Source organism: Myripristis murdjan, chromosome 19, assembly GCF_902150065.1.
Source record: "Myripristis murdjan chromosome 19, fMyrMur1.1, whole genome shotgun sequence".
In the NCBI taxonomy this organism is placed as follows: Eukaryota; Metazoa; Chordata; class Actinopteri; order Holocentriformes; family Holocentridae; genus Myripristis; species Myripristis murdjan.
This window is the reverse complement of record NC_043998.1, coordinates 16247710-16266792: the sequence shown is the minus strand read 5'-3', so window position 1 is coordinate 16266792 and position 19083 is coordinate 16247710. Positions and strand designations below refer to the sequence as shown.

Below are 19083 nucleotides of genomic sequence, written 5' to 3'. Positions count from 1 at the left end.
TAATCATGTAAATAAACACTGAATAGGTTCAAATTGACTCCAAAGATAATAGAAGAGTCAAAGCTATGGGTTAATCTGTAACACAGGAACTGTGGTGCACTGTGACTGCACAATATGTACAAAAAAAAAAAAAAAAAAAAAAAACACTCCACAAATCCCGTGTTCCACATTTATTTCTCTTCCATATAAAAGTACAACTCCAGTCAGTGCTTTCTCATAGGATCATCATTCTGCATTACAATTGTGCCGTGACGGGAAAACTGTAAACGCTGCACATGAAACCACTTAAACAACAGGGCAGCATGCCTTCCAAAGTTCACCATATTCAACCAAATTCACTGCACATTCACTGAGGCACTAAAAACAGCTGGTACAACAACATATTCTGACTTCACCATCCAAAATATCAGCAAAGGATTCATTTCAGGTTGTTCCATGTAAACCTGTCAAACACAAGAGAGCAAAACAGGTGAAACAAGAAGAAACAGTATCAGGCTATTCAGACAAATGCATCTGATTGGGGCAGTTAGGTCTTTTTTTATATGTGCACACACACTTTAAGACTTGAAATCAACTCCAACTGTATATCTTGCCTCTATCTTTGCGATGCTTTGTCTTTTTGTATCATCCCATCAAACAGCTGCTGGACAGCAAGCGGAGGCTGAATAAGGGTGGGGTTTGGGGGCATAACTGAGTGTTTGAACAGGCACAATAGACAGGTGGCAGGCAGACGGGGGACGTGCTGCCGGTGGGGTTTACTCGCTTTACCACGTCCCTATCACTCCTCGCTCCTCCCTAATGAGGACTGTCAGAGTGTCATAAGCAGCTCTGCAGTTGTGTTGTGGCCTGGCACAGCTCCATTAAGCTTTAATCAAAGCCTGCTGTGACATCTTACCGCCGCATTATTGCCTCAACTATTTATTCTTCTCCTCGCTGTGTTTTCATCAGGCAGCAGGAGGTGTCTTCAAAGAAACGGTTCATAATATCAACAACCGAGCGCAGACTCTCAGAACTCAGTATGGTCGCTGGGGTGACATAAGAAGACTGACACAGGGACACCCAGGGGTCCAGAGGACACTCACACTGTCTATTAGTATTGCAGTAAATACAACTTAGCTTGTAGATGGATGAGAGCAGGCAGGTGGCTTGCCATGGAAACATTATCGATGTGATATAAGATCCAAGAGGCTGGCCTCAGCTAGCCTTTTAATAAATCTGTGTGGGTGGCCATTGATGTAAAAGAAGCAAGAGCAATCTAAGTTAAAATAGTCAGCAACATACACACTGAAAAAAATCTCTGTCTTGATAAGTCATTTTGAGTCTTCAGACTGTTTTTCTGAAAAATAATCTTCCGTTGGAATGAGATAATCTAACTTGATTCCAATCCAATTTCACTTGTTTGAGAATTTTTGTGTGGGAACAGTATGCAGAGGTTAAAGCAGAATGAGGCAGATCAGCCCACCAGTATCAAGAAAAATGACATTTTATATAAGAAAATTTTGAAAGTTGCATAGCATTGAGAACAAGTAGGATCATCTGATTCCACGTGATGATTTTTTTCACTTGTTTCAAGAAAAACAAGGCTTTGAGACTGAACATGAGACTGAATGACGTGCTAAACTAGAGATTTTTGCAGCACACTGGCACAATTGCAAACTTTGAGCCCAAATTTTGAAAGGTTAAAACTTTGCTTTTGAATCATTGCAGGAATCATTTTTATTTGTGTTTGAGGTTCGGTGGTTGTAATTAACATTTTGCACAGAATGCAAGAATAAGCAGCAAATTGGCATCCATCTAACCTCACCTTCTTCACTGTTAGATGGAATATAGCTTTACAAAGACGTGAGAATCTAAGCTGCCACTGAAAAACATCCTAAAACAATTATATCAGACAGACATTTCAAAATATGCTTAGAAATTATTGTCTAATCAAATGATACTTCACAGTATCTGTTAATATTATGCTCTAGGGCCTTATAGAGTGTGAAATGAAAATTAGGGAGAGTAGTTTGACAGAGATTGTCTTGTTTATTGCGTATCTAGATTATCTTTGAATGTGTCTGCATCAAAATCTGCCTTTTGGGAACTGAATGTCAAAGGATTTAGAAATAGCCCATTCTTTAATATGTATTCACTCAAAAGTAGAAGCTGGGAGAAAAGCCTTTAAACAGAACACAGTGCTGCATGAGAGATCAAACTGACAGCACAGCTCACCACTCCCAAGTGCCTTAATTAAAAATACACACATTTTAACAACAGATGGCTCTTGGAAATCTCGTGAAATAAAATTAGACATGTGAATTAGCAATAGTGATGCCACTGGTGTAAGGGCAGATCTCTGACACCAGTGCTGACTTCTTCCTTTTGACGAGAGGCAGCATCACGTAACAGGCAAGCATCAGCGTGAGTTACTGGTTCAACATGTTGCAGTGAAAAGGCTCGTTGTAACAAATGGAAATGTACCAGCCGATGTCTGTTTGTGTGCACGTGTTCATACATGCATGAGAGTGTGTACCTTCTCGTCTGCATGCGTTTGTGAGTGCATGTGTGTGCACTGGTGAGTGTCTATGTGAGTGTGTTTGAGCAGACCATCAGGCTAATCTTTGGTTTGTTTAGCCAGAGCTGAGCCCACAGGGGTGATGTAGCGGAGGGGCTGTTTGAAGAGCAGGGTCTTCCCTCCTGCTGCTTAGACAGCAAGCTTTCATTTAAGGCTCCATTGAGTTGCTGTTCATGAAAAATAAACACTCACATTAGCAGCTGTGGTTTTTGAGCTTGGGAGAGCACTGTCGAAACAAAGTATGATTTCTGTGCTCGATTGTCATTTGGGCATTTCAGCATCTTCCCTCAACTGAAGAGGACAGAAGCCAATTAAAACTGAAACTCTCTCAATTCTCCCTTCATGGTCCTTCTGGAGTGAATACCAAGGCTGGCATAAGTGGAACTGATTGAAGCAATTTCAGTGCCACTTGACTTGATCAAAGTGGGACTGGGTTAATGAATGGATTGCTTTTAGCAGCATGCAAATGATAGCTTCATCTCTCCTCTCTACTGTGCATTAACCACAGCCATTAGCCACTGGATGCATCACAGAGAGAACACAGTGTCTGTTATTTCTTTTTTGTTTCTCTTAATTAAACTATATTAAAAAAAAAAAAAAAAAAAAAAACCTGGTCACATATTACTACCATATATGGAAAAAGGAAACAATACCAAAAATGCCATTTTATTTAGTCAAATTCTTTTCAAGGAAAATAAATACGCTGTCATCTCATCTGATTTACATGGACAGATAACAGCCAATGACATATTAAGACATATAACACACGCTGCTTGTGACTCACTTGAGTTCACTTTAGGCTTTTTGAGAAAGGTCTGATTGGCAGCTGTCCATGGAAATGGCTGGAACGCAGTGTGTGGCTCTGAGGTCATAAGTGCACAGGGGACCGTGGGATTAGGGGTGTTTGAGAGGACGGGACATGAGGTCAACTGGTCTTGCCGGCCCTGCAAGGTGGCAGCGGGGTGCAGTTCCTCTGCGAGCGCTTGTTGTTCCCGCTGTACAGAGATGAGATGGAGGCGTTGGTGGGGGCCTGTTGTTGGCGCAGGGCACGGCGAGGATGTAGCGGCCCAGCCCTGAGAAGCAGGACATCCCGCACAGCACTCCGGAAGGGCCTACTGACGAAGCAGTAGAGGAAGAAGTTGACGGCTGTGTTGAGCATGGCCAGCATGTTGGACAAGTCGTAGGCCAGGTGGACGCGCCAGTCACGGTGCACTGAGGACACGTACAGGTGGTAGATGACCACAACAGTCCTGGGCGCCCACAGCACTGAGAATACTGAGGTGATGGCCAGAAGCATGGCCGTGGTTTTGCCCAGCTGCCGTGAAGGGGCCGCCTGAGGTCCACCCTCCTCCTGGCAGCACTGCTGCTTCTGCCTCACTCTCAACTTATAGATGATGAGAGAGTTCAACACCAGGAAGATGCTGCAGGGCAGGAAATAGATGATAGTTACATGCGTCCATATGAGGGCGGTGTCCAGTGACGTGGGTGGGTGGCTGTTCCTCCACATGTCCGACCACCAGAAGAAGGGCATGCCTGACGCCAGGGACAACATCAAGACCACGGCAATGATCTTCCTGGCCCGTGCTGGGTAGCTGATCTGGCGGTGGAGGAGGGGGTGGCACAGCGCCACGTAGCGGTCCACGGTGAGGGGCACAGTGGACCAGATGGAGGCATGGTTGGCAGCAAACTCAGCAGCACTGACAGAGTGCAGCAGGAGGGCGGGGACTTCCCGGTGGAAGACAGCCGTCTCCAGCAGGAAGCCGACGAAGATGATGAAGAGCTGGGAGAGAATGTCTGAGCCTGTCACCGCCAATAGGTAGTAGTATAGAGCTTTCTTGGTGCGGGATGCCAGTCTGGACAGGGCCACTGCTGTTAGAATATTCACTGACGGCGGGAAAGACATCAGCACAGTCAGAGAAAAAGAGAACCAGAAGGAACAAGATCATTTTAACTGTGGTTTACCACATTTAACTGCATGAAAATGAAGGAATAAAGTTGTTTTAGCTAATTGTGTCCAAATATCCTGCAGGCAGGAGTGGGTGCAGCCACAGCAGTATGCATTGTAAAGCATTGATTTTAATTGCCTGTCAGTGGGATGTCTCTTTAATTCTCCAGTAACTATTTATATACAGTTTTTTTCAAACGTCTTGTCAACAGCAAGATATTTCCACTGCAGCTATTTAGAGAACACAGTCAGTCCTAGACCTCTTCACCCCCATACAGTTGTTGACTTTGGCTCTATTTGGCCTATTTCCCTTAGGGAACAATTAGTCTGCCATGACCTTGATGCATCCCAAAGGTCAGCTGGAGGCTTTGCTGCAAGGCTTCCAATCTTGGTTTGAACCTATCTACATTCTGTCTCCTCCCTGCTGGATCAATACCAAATCACTGCCATCAGCTTGCCGTCTGTCATGTAGGCCTGGCACAGTGACAAGAGCAAGGCTCTCTTGAACTCTGTCTATCAAAATGACTGGTATTTTTTTTCCCCCTTGCTCTGTGGATTGTTGACTGTTAATTTTGGATGCAGGGGTCTGGGTGTGAGTGGGATGTGGAGTGACAAGACTGTCAAACGGGGAGAGACATTAAAGAAATGATGGATGACAGAGGGATGGATACTCATAAACTCGAAGAGACAGTGATTATTAGATTATTATAACTTGTGACCTGTAAAAGGAGCCATCAATTCCTGATCGTCTGTTACTATTTTATCTCCGGTCCACTAATGCACCAATAATGTACCACTAATTCACTTGTATATTGATTCTCTCTCTTGTGCAGTCTCTGCTTTTGATAGGAATAGACCTCACTGGAGAGATACAAACACTGCTTAATTTACACACTGATTGCATTTAAAGGCAAATGCAAAATAATAGAACATGACTATCAGTTAATGAAGTTCTGACCTGTGTTTTAATTTTTTGCCTGTTTGCTTACTTGTCTAGAATATTATACATATATACTATATGCATATTCTTTGTTTACTTCACATGCATACATATATCTTATGTATACACAAGGCTGTTTTGTGGATATCTTCATGGATGATGGAGGAAATTTATATAATTATCTAATTTTTGCCTGAATGATAATGGTGTATGATTATGGGTTGCAGGGGGATGGAGTTGGGACGACTGGGTAGGTGTACTGAAGGTTCTGCATTATTTATGTATTTATTAATTTATTTTTCCCTTATTCTTGTCCCTGTGAATGTTGTTTCCTATATGATTTTTTCTTCTTCGTTATCTATGTGCATTGCCTTGGTTCATCACATCAGGGGTTAGGGGGTGGGGTGGAGTGGGCTGGCTAGTTGGGGGAACTCAAGGGAAACAGGGGGTTTGGTGGGATGGGGGTGCAAAAGAAACTGCTGTATTACACTTTGCCTTGTTCCACTTTTGTGATTGTGAATGTGCCCCTGTCTTTACATGAATAATAAATACATAATTGATCACAAAAGACAAAAAATGTAGTTCTGTCCTTAAATCCTATAGCATCCAGCCATCCATTTGAGAATTCAACACATCATGCTGTATGTCTGCATGCAGTCTACCTGGTACTCCCACACAGAGGAGAGCGCTGTAGTAGATCACAGGGATGAAGCCCAAGACACATTTGGACTTTTCTATCTCGTCCGGCTTCAGGCCCTGCTCTCGGTGGCTGGCCACCGTCACATTGGGCCAGTCGATCATGACTTTGTTGCTTCTCCTGGAAAAAAAGACAGGGATAGCAAAGTGTTGTCATGAGAGAGAGGGGGGAGTCAGGGGAGAGAAAAGAAGAGAATTATGGATTATGTAAGGCCGCAGACTTATTCCAGCTCAGAGAAAGTGTTTCGGGATGATCCTTGCTCCAAAATATCGCAATGCTAAGTTCTGCTTTTACGAGGGGTCACTTTAACCATGCAATTCACAGTCAGATTAACTTTTCTATAAGGATTTTTGTTGTAGGCTGATGCTGATATTTTTAGACTGAAGTTGCCTATAGCTGATATTTCTTCCCATCAAGATGAAAAGACCATGGGACACCAGATTTCCTGATTGAAATCTGCAGCGGCTCTTTAAGATGCATGGTTTCTCTGTGATATTGGTCAAATTTAAAGATGTATTAGGCCTTTAAATCAATTTACAAAAAGCACAATTGGCTGTAACTTTAATACAACGCATGCACCAAGAGGCTGTCTCAAAAACAAAGCAAGGCAACATATTGCCGTGTACATAGGAATGTAAATATGGCATGGCCTGTCATCACACATTAAACATTTAACAAGCAAAACTAGAAAGAGTTTAAAGAAATATCCAATGGCTCAGAACACCAGACCCTCTCCAAACAGGACACATTCTGCCACATAATATCCGACTATATGGTCATTAATGAGGAACTTTTTTTTGGTCTTTTATTTTCTCAGCCACTGCAAATGCTGTTTTAGCTGTACTATAACATTTTACTGATTATATAGTGATTATTTACTGGTAGAATGTGAACACTTTGTCATTCTTGTAATTATCATCATTGAAAGGTTTATGGTTGTTGATTCAATTTTTTTTTTTTTTTTGCTTTGTTTTTTCTTAGTTGTTACATAATTGTTTGGCATTATGATATAACTTTTTGTGTTATGATGTAATGTTTACTTGAGTTGACCCCAAGAAGAATAGTTGATGGGCATCCAAATAAACGAATAAAAAAATGAACAATTAAATTAATAAATTAAATTTCATTGCAAGTTTCATGAACCATTTTTACGTACAGTGCAGTAGCTGTGGTCAGAAAGGAACCTCCAACTAGGTGTTCAAAATGACACAATCGGCATGATAATGTCCTTATTCACAGATGATGGGCATATTGTGCTTTGATAAGAAGTTGATTTTAGGGGAAATGATGCTTAGCTAGTGGAGTTGGGTTTTTTTTGTTGTTGTTTTTCAGAAAAAAAAAGTGTTAATGGAGATGAGTGAAGCCCTGGAGTTTTGGCCCAGTCAATTTAACTGGAAGTCCACAGCAACAGATGGGCAGACGGAGATGACCCCGTCACCCCACACTCTCTGTTAAGTCATTATCGGCCTCGCTCTCTCTCTCCCTCTGTCCATCTCACCTTTTCACCTGGGTGCCATCCATCCTATTTTTCTCTATCTAACCCTGTTTTTCCTGCTCCCTTAATTTACCTCGCTCATCCATGCAAGGCATATTTGGCCTGTGTTATCTCTCCAGCTTTCAGTAGCCAACCATTTGTGGATATTCAACCTAGCATAAGCGCCTGCATGGAGCCTCAATCTCCCCATCAGTGTGTCTGGCCTTCCTGACATGAGAGGGGCGATCGCGATAACCAACAGTTGTTCAACCTTAATTACATCCAATTTAGAAGCCATTCATTCGCCAACTCGTGCATACACATTATGCGGCTGGCACAATTTATAGCCTGTTGTGCTTTGCTGCGCAAATTCGCCCCAGCAGAGTAAATCAGAGAGGAAAATGCGGATCGAATAACAATCTTCGGTGCCAGTGAGGCGTTTCATTAGGTGTGCAGAAAAAGGAGGTGTAGCTATGCTGAAAACTGCTTCATCAGTTCCTTAATATGCAGTTGGCATTAAATTTCTGCACAGATGGGGTATTTTGTCCTTTTGTTGGCAAAGAGCCTGTGGTCGGCAGGCGGCCCCTAATACGGGATGCGTTTATTATGTAAAATGAATAAACAAACAAATAAATAAATAAAAAATCATGGCATCTAATTTGTCCTTAATGAAACTGACTAGAACAGTGAAAGGAAGTCCAAGCACTTATGTGTTGTTGACATATGCCGTCAACATGTCAGCCTCGTAACATTTAAAGTAACACATATGGGTCATGACAGACCATCACTTCTGCAGGCCTGTACTGTCTACTGAATGAGTCTCTCTAATCTGTTCCTCAGCCCCTCCAGCCGCAGCTGCTGTAATCTATCAGTGATAACGTGTCTTGATAAGGAGCCCTCATTACGCTATACGCTCCTACGGTTTTGGCACAAACACCATAAGCCAGGCCATAAATTAAACAACACTTCCAAGGACAACTTGAGAAATGTGTGGCTCATGCTTGCGAATGCTGTGATTCCACTGTGTTTCTGTTCAGGAATATTTTTTACTCACAAGCAGGCGGTTGCTCGGTTTTATCAGATGAAAATGTGCTCATATTTCACCCCTTGTTATGTAAGAATACCCAGCTTGCAGAGATAGGATGTCCTGGTATTAATAGAGTTAAACTCCCAGGGGAGGTGTAGGGACTGTGCATATATACATTCACCCCTATACTATTTAACCTGAGGGAACAACACACCTATTTATTTAAGAAGAGTGCACTGTGACATTTTCTTTCCTAGATAAAATTTTGAAATGAAAACAACACTACAACACAAAAACCCAAACTACAATTGACCCTGAGCACTGCTGCTGCATAAAATTACAGAGGCAACAAGGCAACATGATTAGGTCTGCCTCAGTGAAAGGGCAACACAGACGACTTTTCTTACGTGTAAAGACACCTGATCTGTTTTCTCATGTGCCTTGTCTCAGGACTCGCAGCGAGAAAGATGATAGTCATGAATGAGAAGGCTGACGGCATGCCAGCAAAGTATTGCAAAAGGCGCCACCTTTTACAGCGAGCAATCAATAACCCTGCAGTCACTTCTTTTACATCACCCTAGGTCCTCTTTAAACCTGAAGGTAGTAAACAAAATCTTTACATGTGGAGCATGAGTTCTGTCTTTCTGACTGCGGTTCATCACACCTCATGCTGCGGTCTCATCATCACATTCAGTCCAGGAGGAGCAACATGTTCTAGCTTTGGGAATAGAGTTGCTCCCTTCTCCCGCTCTTCTCCACCTCATCCCTTACACTGTAGCTCAAATTCATAATAGGTGTTTTATGGAATCTAGTGCTCAGTGTAGTCAATCATGACAGCCAAGACAAGGTCTTCTCACACAAGGGAAATGCACTATTTAGATTTGACGACTAACTCCATCACAATGGTGCAGTTAAGTGACAGCAGGCGAAACCCTCAGATGAATCTCCCTGAAAACATTTCTGGGAAGGAAAGACTTTGACCGGGGCAGCTGAGCAAGTAGCCTCCAGCCTGAGGATCAGAGGCCAAGGCATGTTCCTGATTAAGGCGCTATTTTACATGGTCTTCCCAGGGCTGAGTCCCGGCTTGAAGCGGGAAAAGGGAAGCTGCAGGCAAGCTGCAGGGGGGGTTCAGTGCCCGAGAAGCTGATGTGAATGCTATCTGTTGTCCCTGTGCTCCACTGCGTCCTCTTAATAATTCATCAGGGGACAGTGCACCTGAAACAACAGCTCTGGGAGACAGGATAGGATAAGCCAGCATAGCCATACATTAAACTTATCACTGTTTCATATCAGCATGAGGAGAATGCACTTTGATGTTGGCCAAGTGAGCAAAGTAAGAGTGAGGTTCAGGTTTCAGTTTGACAGCTTGTGTGGATGATGGAGAACGCTCATGTCAGTCAAACAGGTAAAATCAGACATATCTTATAGAGTTTATTTTACCCGGATGAAAAAAAGGATTGCTGACAGGCAGCAGAGGAATTAAACAAGTCAAATTTACTCATCACACAGTTCATGGGCTGCGCTGCTGCTCAGAGTTCACAACGTCCATAATCCTGACCTATGGCCAATATAGTTAAGGAGACAAAATCCAGAAGTGCATTTTGGCATCAGAAATTACAGGCTAAAATGATGGCAAACCTCTCATGAAAGCACTTCCTTAGTAATTTCTCAGAGAGAAATAACAAGAGAGCACTTCAAACACTCTGTATTAATATACAAAAAGAGCTGCATCCAAAAAAACTGAATGTCAATTATGAAACAATTGGAAGTGATGCAGACCAGAGCCTCCCCATTTCCTTGAATAACATTTATATTACTGTATCCAAGGCATCAACATCTGAAGTCAGTGATGTATAACAGCGCTGATTACACATGAAACAGTCACATTCTATCCCTTTTACAATGTAACAACTCCGAAGCAAGTGCATAAACAAGAAATGGAGACAGTTTGCTTTTGCGTTGTCTTCCCTTGTATGGTCAGTTCCAGTGTTGGTGTCTGTGTCCTCCATCCGAGTGGAGGACTCCTTACCTTTACGTCCACTGTTCACAGCAACTCTCCACCCGGATTGGAGCCCGTCCTCTGCTGCGTCTTTGCTCCAGCGGCTCCTACAGAGTCCCCAACATTGCTGCCGGCCACGCTTGCAACCCACTGTGGAGAAGTGGTGGAGGAGGAGGAAGAGAAGGAGAAGGAGGCAGAGAAGTGGGCTCCTAGCAGCCGGTACATCTCTGCAATGAGCGAGTGGAGGAAGAGGAGAGAAATGAGGCAGAGAGGAGTGAAAAAGGAGTTTGGAGAGAGAGAGAGAGAGAGAGAGAGAGAGGGAGAGGGAGAGAGAGAGGGAGGGGGCAAAAGAGTTAGGAGAGAGATTGATCTGTAGATGGAAGGAGGTGAATGAGAGAGGTAGACAAGGTAATAGCAGGAAAGGGATGTCAAAACCACATTAACCTAAAATATACATTGTGGTATTATAAAAGAAAAAGATTTCCTGTTGGTATTACCTGGGCATACATTAAGTGCATTGTTGTCTCTGTCAGGTATAATGAGGTCTTGACCAGGTTGTGATCAGAATGCCAATGAACCCTTCCTCTCCAAATATAGCTGTGCCCTCGCTGCTCTGCCAACAGGCAGGGACACAGACCACAAAGCAGAGAAACCCAACAGTAGCTTCCTAATCGCATGCATGTATTCTTAACAGCAGTCGAGACTAACACAATTTCTAGCGAGTAAATCATCAAAATTGATGGTTACGCATGCCAAACAATGCTGTATATGCAAGACAAATGTGTCCCTAATTTGGCTCAATTCTTTGAGAAAACACTTCTCACGATTGCAAATTGTTGATGATAGCAAGACTCCAAACCAAACACTGGAATGGTCTGGATTAAATGCACAGATTAGCCAAACTAATTCATGCATCAGTTCGGTCCGGTCTGTTGGCAAACCACGCACAAACTTGAGGCCTAAGTGAACTAGTTTTGACCCAATATGGCCACCCTGCTGTTGCACGCAGGAGTGCAGATAAGCATGCGTCGTGTGTGTGTGTGTGTGTGTGTATGTGTGGAGGTGGGGGGGTGGACAGCGAGAGTTTTACAAAAGGCTTTTATGCAGGTTAAAGCACATATTACCTAACAGATGTCTATGTTTTAAAATGAATGAAGTTACATTTAATGCACTTCCCTCCTGTGCGCCCACTGTTTTGTCATCTGTCCTTTGTTCCTTAGGTAGCATTTAAGTACATTTTTATGGCTCCATCAATGCACAATAAGTCTGCTCTGTCAATTCTGTGACAAATATAATCCTTGAATGGGAGCAAAACAGCCTTTTTTTCCATTTCCAATCTCATTCTGAGGGAAGGTAAGTCAGTGTTAGTATATGTGAGTGATGCCAGACTAGACCTTTTTGAACAGGAGAACAGTAGGCAGTAACTGTGAGGCACACTATGAGTGAGCATGTGTGTGTGTGTGTGTGTGTGTGTGTGTGTTTGTCTGTGTCTGTAATTGTATATGGCAAGCACTCACTCATGCCCTGTGTCATTTTTTTTTTCTGTTAACTTCTCATATTGTTATTTCATCCGACATTTACTAATTTAGAAAGTCAGCCTCCATCACTGAAAGTGTTGACAGACATTCTCTGTTAACAAGGAATCCAAAGCACAGCTGAAAGGTACGCTTACTGCTTGGTGATTTTCTACCTCTAGGTCACATTCAGATATAATGACCAGCTTTGCAGAGGATGTACAACTCAAGGAGACTATTTCACGCCTGCAGGGTCTATTGGCAAAACAGAGTTATGGGCAATCTTTATCTCGTCACAGCCTCTAGCTCACAAATAACTGCCACTATGCCACTATAAAATAGATCTCCCTCTGGACGGCGTGCGGGAGGGGGAGAGAGAGAGAGGAGAAAGAGAAAGGGGGAGCTAATGGAGCTGTTGCAGGGAGATAAACTGATGCTGAGGCAGAGCAGTTCTCACAGGTCACCCCATCCTGGCTGCCTTCCATAACCTCGGTTTCCAAACTGTCACTCGGTGCAGCTTTCAGGCAATAAGACACTAGATGGCTGTTACAGGAGTAGCTTTCCAAGCATACACTCTCCTCTTATCTCCCTCGAGTTCAGCCACACAGCCATGACTTCATGTTGCAAAGCTGACTACAGCGGGCTAATCTCATGTTGGCCTCCCCGTGAAAAAGCCTTGAATCATTATCTTTGATCTGTTTTGTTTATTGATCAGCGCTAGGCAGTACTGTCAGATCAGCAGAATTTTGCATGCATGGTAACTGCAGGGACAAAGAATGAGCTTGGTGTCCTGCCATGAAATATCTCTTAGTAAAGCCACAACCTCCGTATCCAATTACCTGAGCGCCTTACTTTGCCTGGCTGAGTGATACCACAGCAGAGTTTATAGTTCAGCGTTATGACTTCAGATCATACCACAGCATTGACTCGATCTGGCACAGATATTCCATTATTCACTCAATTAAGAGCTTGTCTTTGAATTTTTTTTAGTAAGACAAACAGGCGCCAAATGTACAGCGAAATTACTCCAATTGGTCTCCATTAGGTGAAATTAATGGTTCTGCTGCAGCGGTGTGAAAGCATTAATCCCCAGCGCTTAGTCCATGTGATTACAGGACATCAGTTAGTTTTCAACCCACTGAAATGGACTGAGCAATCAGTGTGCATTTAAAAGAAACAAAACAAGATGCAGACAGGACAAGAGGACATCCTCAGGCTACAGGAGATGGAGTCTTTATCCAGTGGCAGATCACAGACAGACATAGTCATCATCCGCTTGTTTCCATGACGAAGCCATGGCTCAGGGTGAAGAGCACCATCTGATTGTCTGTAATACTATTCATCAATCACATGCTGGCTCCTGACGAGATGCAGCTAGTCTGCCCTCTGCTGGATAAAAGTTGTAAATGCTATTAGGGACAACCATTATTTTTACTACAGTTGATGGGTGAACACTTTTGTTTTTACAGCACTGACCAAATGCAGCCGCTGCTGCAGCATTTTGCATGCTTGGAAGACTTGCAGGTTTGGCTAACAGGGGGTTGTAGCTTGGTGTGGTTGTGGCATGGGTTAGGCAAGGGTAGATAAACACACATAAATCCACACAGACACATACACACACCTAGGGAAGCAGTCCAGTCCAACCAAATCTTAACCAAAGTTTTGAATTTAGGTAAAGAGCCTCTTATTTGCCTCTCTTGCTTAGATTTTACTTGCTGGTCCAGAGATTCAAGCCAGCAACAAGTTAGCCCACAAAATAACTCTAACAGCTAGATATTTACTATTGGAAATGTATTGTCTATAGCAGAGCTATTCATTTTGTGTTTTTTCAAGGTATTTTCAATCTGAGCAGGATGAGCCTCATAAAGGAAAACTGAGAAAATGGGAAGAGCGGAAGAAGAAAAGCAAAAACAAAATTTGACTACACACTGCTGCCCTGCATAATGTAGGTCACTGTATGTATGACTGACCTTTTGGCTGACAGGCTGACACAGTGGGCTCCTCTCTACCCACAGACAGATTAGACTAGAGGAACTCGTCCTCAGGGATCACCATCGACTCTGACACACAGGCAAGGGCCAGCATTGACATGACAACACAACGCAGATCAACAGCATAGATCTTAATGTGCTTATCAATAATGACTTTTTAATCTTTTTTTTCACCTGAATGTGGCTTTTGCTTTGTGGCCGTTCATGTTTTCAAAAAGCGATGAGGATCTTACTCAAACACACTAAGGGAGAGTAATTCCACTAATCCTATAATTTACACCCTCTAATGAAGCATACTTTAGCCTGAAGCACTGAATAAATTGTCTGGGTTGCTGTGTCACGCACATAGACTGAACTAGCTGCACAGACTGACACACATACAATGCAACACCATAGCAATCACTGAATTCCACTACTGGCTTAATTCTGTGTCTCATGGGTATTCTACTTTGATCTGATTTTCACCAGAACTGTTGATATTTCATCAGTGCTGAGGCCACAAAGTTTAACTGGTTTGTGCAGGTTTAACCATTAATAGTTAGCACTGACACATATATGAAGATTCTACTGTAACAGGAATCCCAACAGTCTAAATAAAAGTTGTTAAAAAGACTTGTTCAAACATTTAACTTCATCATGTGCCCCTGTGAGCTAAGATATAACTGTTTTCAGTCATTGAATCTCTATGAGTAAAGCCTACGTTCCCCTGCAAAGCCCCTCTATTTCAACCCCCCCATCCTCCTAAACACAGCTGTGGAGGTTCCCCATGGCCTGCTCCCCAGATCAATGCCTTGCAGCAGACAGTAATACCCAAGGATAGGAAAATCAGAATCAAAGTGGTAGTCATGGAAACAACCTAGGCCAGATTCCACCCACCAATCGATGGGGTTCTGTGTGGTCAGCCGGATGTGCCTGGAAGAACCCGTGTCCCACATTCAGATACAGATCCCATCGCCCTCTACGACAGGACAGACAGCGAAAGTGGTGCACATCTGGACACGGCTTTCCCAAAGGGACCAGACGGCGAGAAGTGACAAAAGAAGACGGCAGGACGGATTGGTTGAGGGCTCAAAGGCAAGATGGTCAAAAAAGACAGTGTCCTTGTCCGGAGTCATGCAGGGATGCTTTTATTGGCTCTCTGCCTTCACATGGGAACAGTCGCTTCAGGTAAGCCAATGTCAGCACTGCTGTCGCTTCAAGCTCACCTTGATGACTAAAATGGTATGAAGGAGAATGAAAGATGTTGTTTGGGGTAATTTGTAGTCTGATCCTGTCACATTTTGGGATAAGCGATACTTTGTCTGGGCACATGGCGGCACGACTATAATGATCCTAGTTTTTTGTGTGGTGATTTTGGCTGCTATTGCCAGGGGGAATGTTGTAAGTGGGCGTGACAAATGCTTTTCTGCTCTTTGATTATTACTCATACATGAAGACCTTGACACAAAGTATTCTAGAAATGGGGCATGCACAAACTATTTCCAACTAATAACAATAATAGCACTAAAAATGACAGAATTCTGGAACGGTTCTCCTTCAGGAAAACCAGCCTGCCAGTCTTCATTTGTGCATTTGATATCTCTATTCACTGTGAAAATTTACACATGGGAATGTGACCTTTGTCAAAACTCTTTATACACATAAAAGTGGGAACTCTCTTATAGGCCCATTTCAATCATGTTTCCAGAAGCTATGATATGTGTGAATAACTCACACATCAGAGGCCGTGGCTTTAGTCCAAATTGTTATTTAAGGGGAACACCGTGGCCCAAATGTAACTTTGCACAACTGAGTTCCCACCCTGTTCCGTTTTTTATGGGGGGAAAGGAAGTGTCACAAATGACATATTTATCAGGAATCAGAAAGAGGAACCACACTGTGCTAGAATGAATCAAAGCTCAGATCCCAACAGTGGTGGTGACAATGCAGTCTCTGACGGGAGTGTCTCAGCAGCCGATATTAGCTGCAGATGGGACAAAGCTTTAATTAAACGTGACCCACAATTCCTCATTATCCAGACAACCAGTGCAGCTGGGCTGATCAATGCCATGGATTTGGATGATACTGCCCCACTGTCTGATTATTACACCCCCTCCTTGCACCACATCTTAATCACCCATTTTCCATCTCTCATCTTTTTCTCTTCTGTTCCCAATTATTTCAATTGAGTTGCAGCCCCTTATTCTCACTTGCCTAAACCTATCTGCTTATTTTCCCACCTATTCATCCTCCTACTTCTCCACTAGCCATGTTGAAAGTTGATGAGACCCAAGACGGAGGTGGCGGTGGAGGGGACACCATCAGCCACTCCCTGAACCTGGTGCAGCGTCTGGAGGCCCTGCTGCTTCAGGGAAACAGTAGTGATGTGTTCCTGAGGGTAGAAACACCCAATGCAGAAGAGGTGAAGGTGATCCAAGCCCACTCCCTGGTGCTCTCCCTGCAAAGTCCTGCCTTTGAGGAGATGCTGCTTAGCCGCAATAGCAGCACACTGGTCCTCAAAGAGAGCTCTGACTGTGCTGCTGTGTTTGACAAGTTCATTAGGTGAGAGAGAGAAATGGTAATGAAGAAGGAACAGACCGAGTGGGAATATGTTATATGTCCTTCGGATTTATATCAACCCTCAGCTTAATTCAATTTCATTATGTCCATGCCCTCTACTGGGATGAAATGTGCAACTGCAGCCCTACATCTGAAGGGCTAGCAATCAATGATGAGTATGGCACTGACTACAAAACAAATGAAGCTATCCATGATCTGTGGAGCTGTGCTATAGCAGCGGGTGGTGCAGCAGTAGGACCTCTAGGTGCCTGGGTTGGGAAAATAATCAATATATAACAAAACCTTTTAATCTCAAATGCTAATGAGGAAGCCTATTGATCAGACTCTGCACTAGATCTGGTTTAGTCAGTGTGTAAGTTTGACAAAAGGCTGTTTGCTGTATTTCATACTGGGACTTCCCACAGAGTGCCGCCATAAATTGTATTGCTCTGCTTCCCCTTTTTGTCAGTTGTATTGTGGTCTGGGGATACCCAAGATACTACCATCATTCCCTCCATCAGAAATGCAAAGTTATGAAATATTGTGGGTCAAACGTGTCTGTGTCAGCTATTATGTGGCCAATTGTCGTATTCTATACATATATTATTATTAAACAGGAAAGAAGTTAGAAAGCACATGTTTTATAGACCACAGGCCTACCACATCAGACTCTTATAACAATCCCTGTTTGTCAGGCTTAACTCTACAGCTTCATATGCTTCCTACATTCAACCTCTCCCCATGTCACCTCTCTGTGCAGGTATCTGTATTGTGGGGAAATTAACCTGCGTCTGGAACAAGCCACCCCTTTACACAAGCTCGCTACTAAGTTCCGTGTGCTGGGGCTTCAGCAGGGGATGACCCAGTACATGACCCAAAATCTGGCCCGGGACTCTCCCTCAGGCCATGTGGTGGGCTGGTATGAGTATGCCCTGCAAGTGGGAGACGCGACTTTGAGGGACAGCTGCCTTCAGTACCTGTCTTGGAACCTGTCCTCTGTGCTGCAGAGTGGCGAGTGGGTAACCATCAGCAGCCACCTGCTCATGTCTTTGCTCCAGCGCTCCGACCTCGTCCTGCAGAGCGAGATGGAGCTGTTCGCAGGGCTGGAGGCCTGGATTATCCAGAATGAGCCGGATGGTCTGACTGTGGAGAACGCCTTGAGGGCTGTGCGATATGCCATGATGCCCCCACGGGAGCTCTTCCGTCTGCAGACCCAGTCGCCTATCCTGGCTCGCTACCAGGAATCTGTGCGTGACCTGCTCTACATGTCCTACCAGTTCCACTCTGCCTCACCGCTGCACATGGCCAAATACTTTGACGTCAACTGCAGTCTCTTCATGCCCAGGAACTACCTGTCCCCAATGTGGGGGTCCTCGTGGGTCATCAACAACCCCACGCGTGATGACCGCAGCACCAGCTTCCAGACCCAGTTGGGGCCCAGTGGGCACGATGCCAGCAAGCGAGTGACTTGGAATGCCCTGTTCTCACCCCGTTGGCTACCCCTCAATATGAGGTCTATGTATACAGAAACAGGCGCCATGCAGCCTACACGCGTGGATGGCGGGCGGCCTCGCATCATCGTGACACCAGCCACCTCCAGCGCAGATTTCGCAGGTGTAAACTTCCAGAAGACGGTGCTGGTGATGGCTCAGCAGCAGGGGAAGGTGGTGGTGAGACACATCTACAACTTCCACCAGAGCACAGAGGAAAACGGGGATTTCCTAGCAGAAGCCGACCTCTACCGCCGCACGTCTGAATACCTCACCGATGGCTCTCTTTCCCTACATATTGTCGTGAAGCCCCTGTACCAAACCCTCATAACTACCAAGAACTGAAACCACTTCCTTGTCAGTGACCTAGCCACCTTACCTCACCGTACATACACTACTCCCTTGAAGCAACATTTCACTCATATCACATCACGGATCTGAAACCTCAAGTGTGTGATGTCTGGATCATTTTCTGTTTTGTTTCATACTTAATAATTGTTTGCAATGAGCAAATAATTCTTGTGTCTCCAACATTTCTCGACACTTTGAATATGATATTGGTGCTGTTACATTCACAATCAAGGGGTCACACGTCCATCACCACATGGTCATCCTTTTGCAGGTGCTCCAACAGCCAGGCTCACTGACATTGTGTTTAGTCATAATATTTCATTATATAATTACCATACCACACTGTTATAAACTTTCAAACCACAGTAGTACCTCATCGTTAGTTCATTGTGATTGAACATATTGGCTAGATTCACTGTTGCATTTATCATTCTTCTTACCTGATAATAAAAATTTTTACTAAAACTGAAGTCGAGATTGTCCACGTGATTTTATATTTTGGCACAACTTCACAATAAATCTTGTTCATTTATTGTCAGTAATCAATTATTAGTTATGCA

General features: G+C 43.8%; 2 protein-coding genes across 2 annotated transcripts; one reads left to right on the top strand and one right to left on the bottom strand.

Annotated features, from left to right (window-relative positions):
* Positions 1 to 3311: 3311 nt before the first annotated feature.
* On the bottom strand, positions 3312 to 10847 carry gpr142 (G protein-coupled receptor 142). Its single transcript, XM_030078155.1, has 3 exons — positions 10670 to 10847; positions 6105 to 6259; positions 3312 to 4441 (listed from the first exon to the last, which is right to left on the bottom strand). The coding sequence occupies exons 2-3, from the start codon at positions 6241 to 6243 to the stop codon at positions 3483 to 3485; spliced, it is 1098 nt and encodes a 365-aa protein (XP_029934015.1). The 5' UTR covers positions 6244 to 6259; positions 10670 to 10847; the 3' UTR covers positions 3312 to 3482.
* A 4246-nt stretch (positions 10848 to 15093) lies between these two features.
* btbd17a (BTB (POZ) domain containing 17a) lies at positions 15094 to 18960 on the top strand. The gene is made up of 3 exons (XM_030078150.1): positions 15094 to 15311; positions 16391 to 16685; positions 17443 to 18960. The coding sequence occupies exons 1-3, from the start codon at positions 15224 to 15226 to the stop codon at positions 18515 to 18517; spliced, it is 1458 nt and encodes a 485-aa protein (XP_029934010.1). The 5' UTR covers positions 15094 to 15223; the 3' UTR covers positions 18518 to 18960.
* Positions 18961 to 19083: the final 123 nt, after the last annotated feature.

Coding starts and splice junctions, on each gene's coding strand:
- gpr142 (XM_030078155.1), bottom strand. CDS start 6,243: ATGATCGACTGGCCCAATGTGACGGTGGCCAGCCACCGAGAGCAGGGC. Junction 4,442..6,104: donor CCTCTGTGTGGGAGTACCAG/GTAGACTGCATG, acceptor TCCCGCCGTCAG/TGAATATTCTAACAGCAGTG.
- btbd17a (XM_030078150.1), top strand. CDS start 15,224: ATGGTCAAAAAAGACAGTGTCCTTGTCCGGAGTCATGCAGGGATGCTT. Junction 15,312..16,390: donor CATGGGAACAGTCGCTTCAG/GTAAGCCAATGT, acceptor CTTCTCCACTAG/CCATGTTGAAAGTTGATGAG. Junction 16,686..17,442: donor GTGTTTGACAAGTTCATTAG/GTGAGAGAGAGA, acceptor CTCTCTGTGCAG/GTATCTGTATTGTGGGGAAA.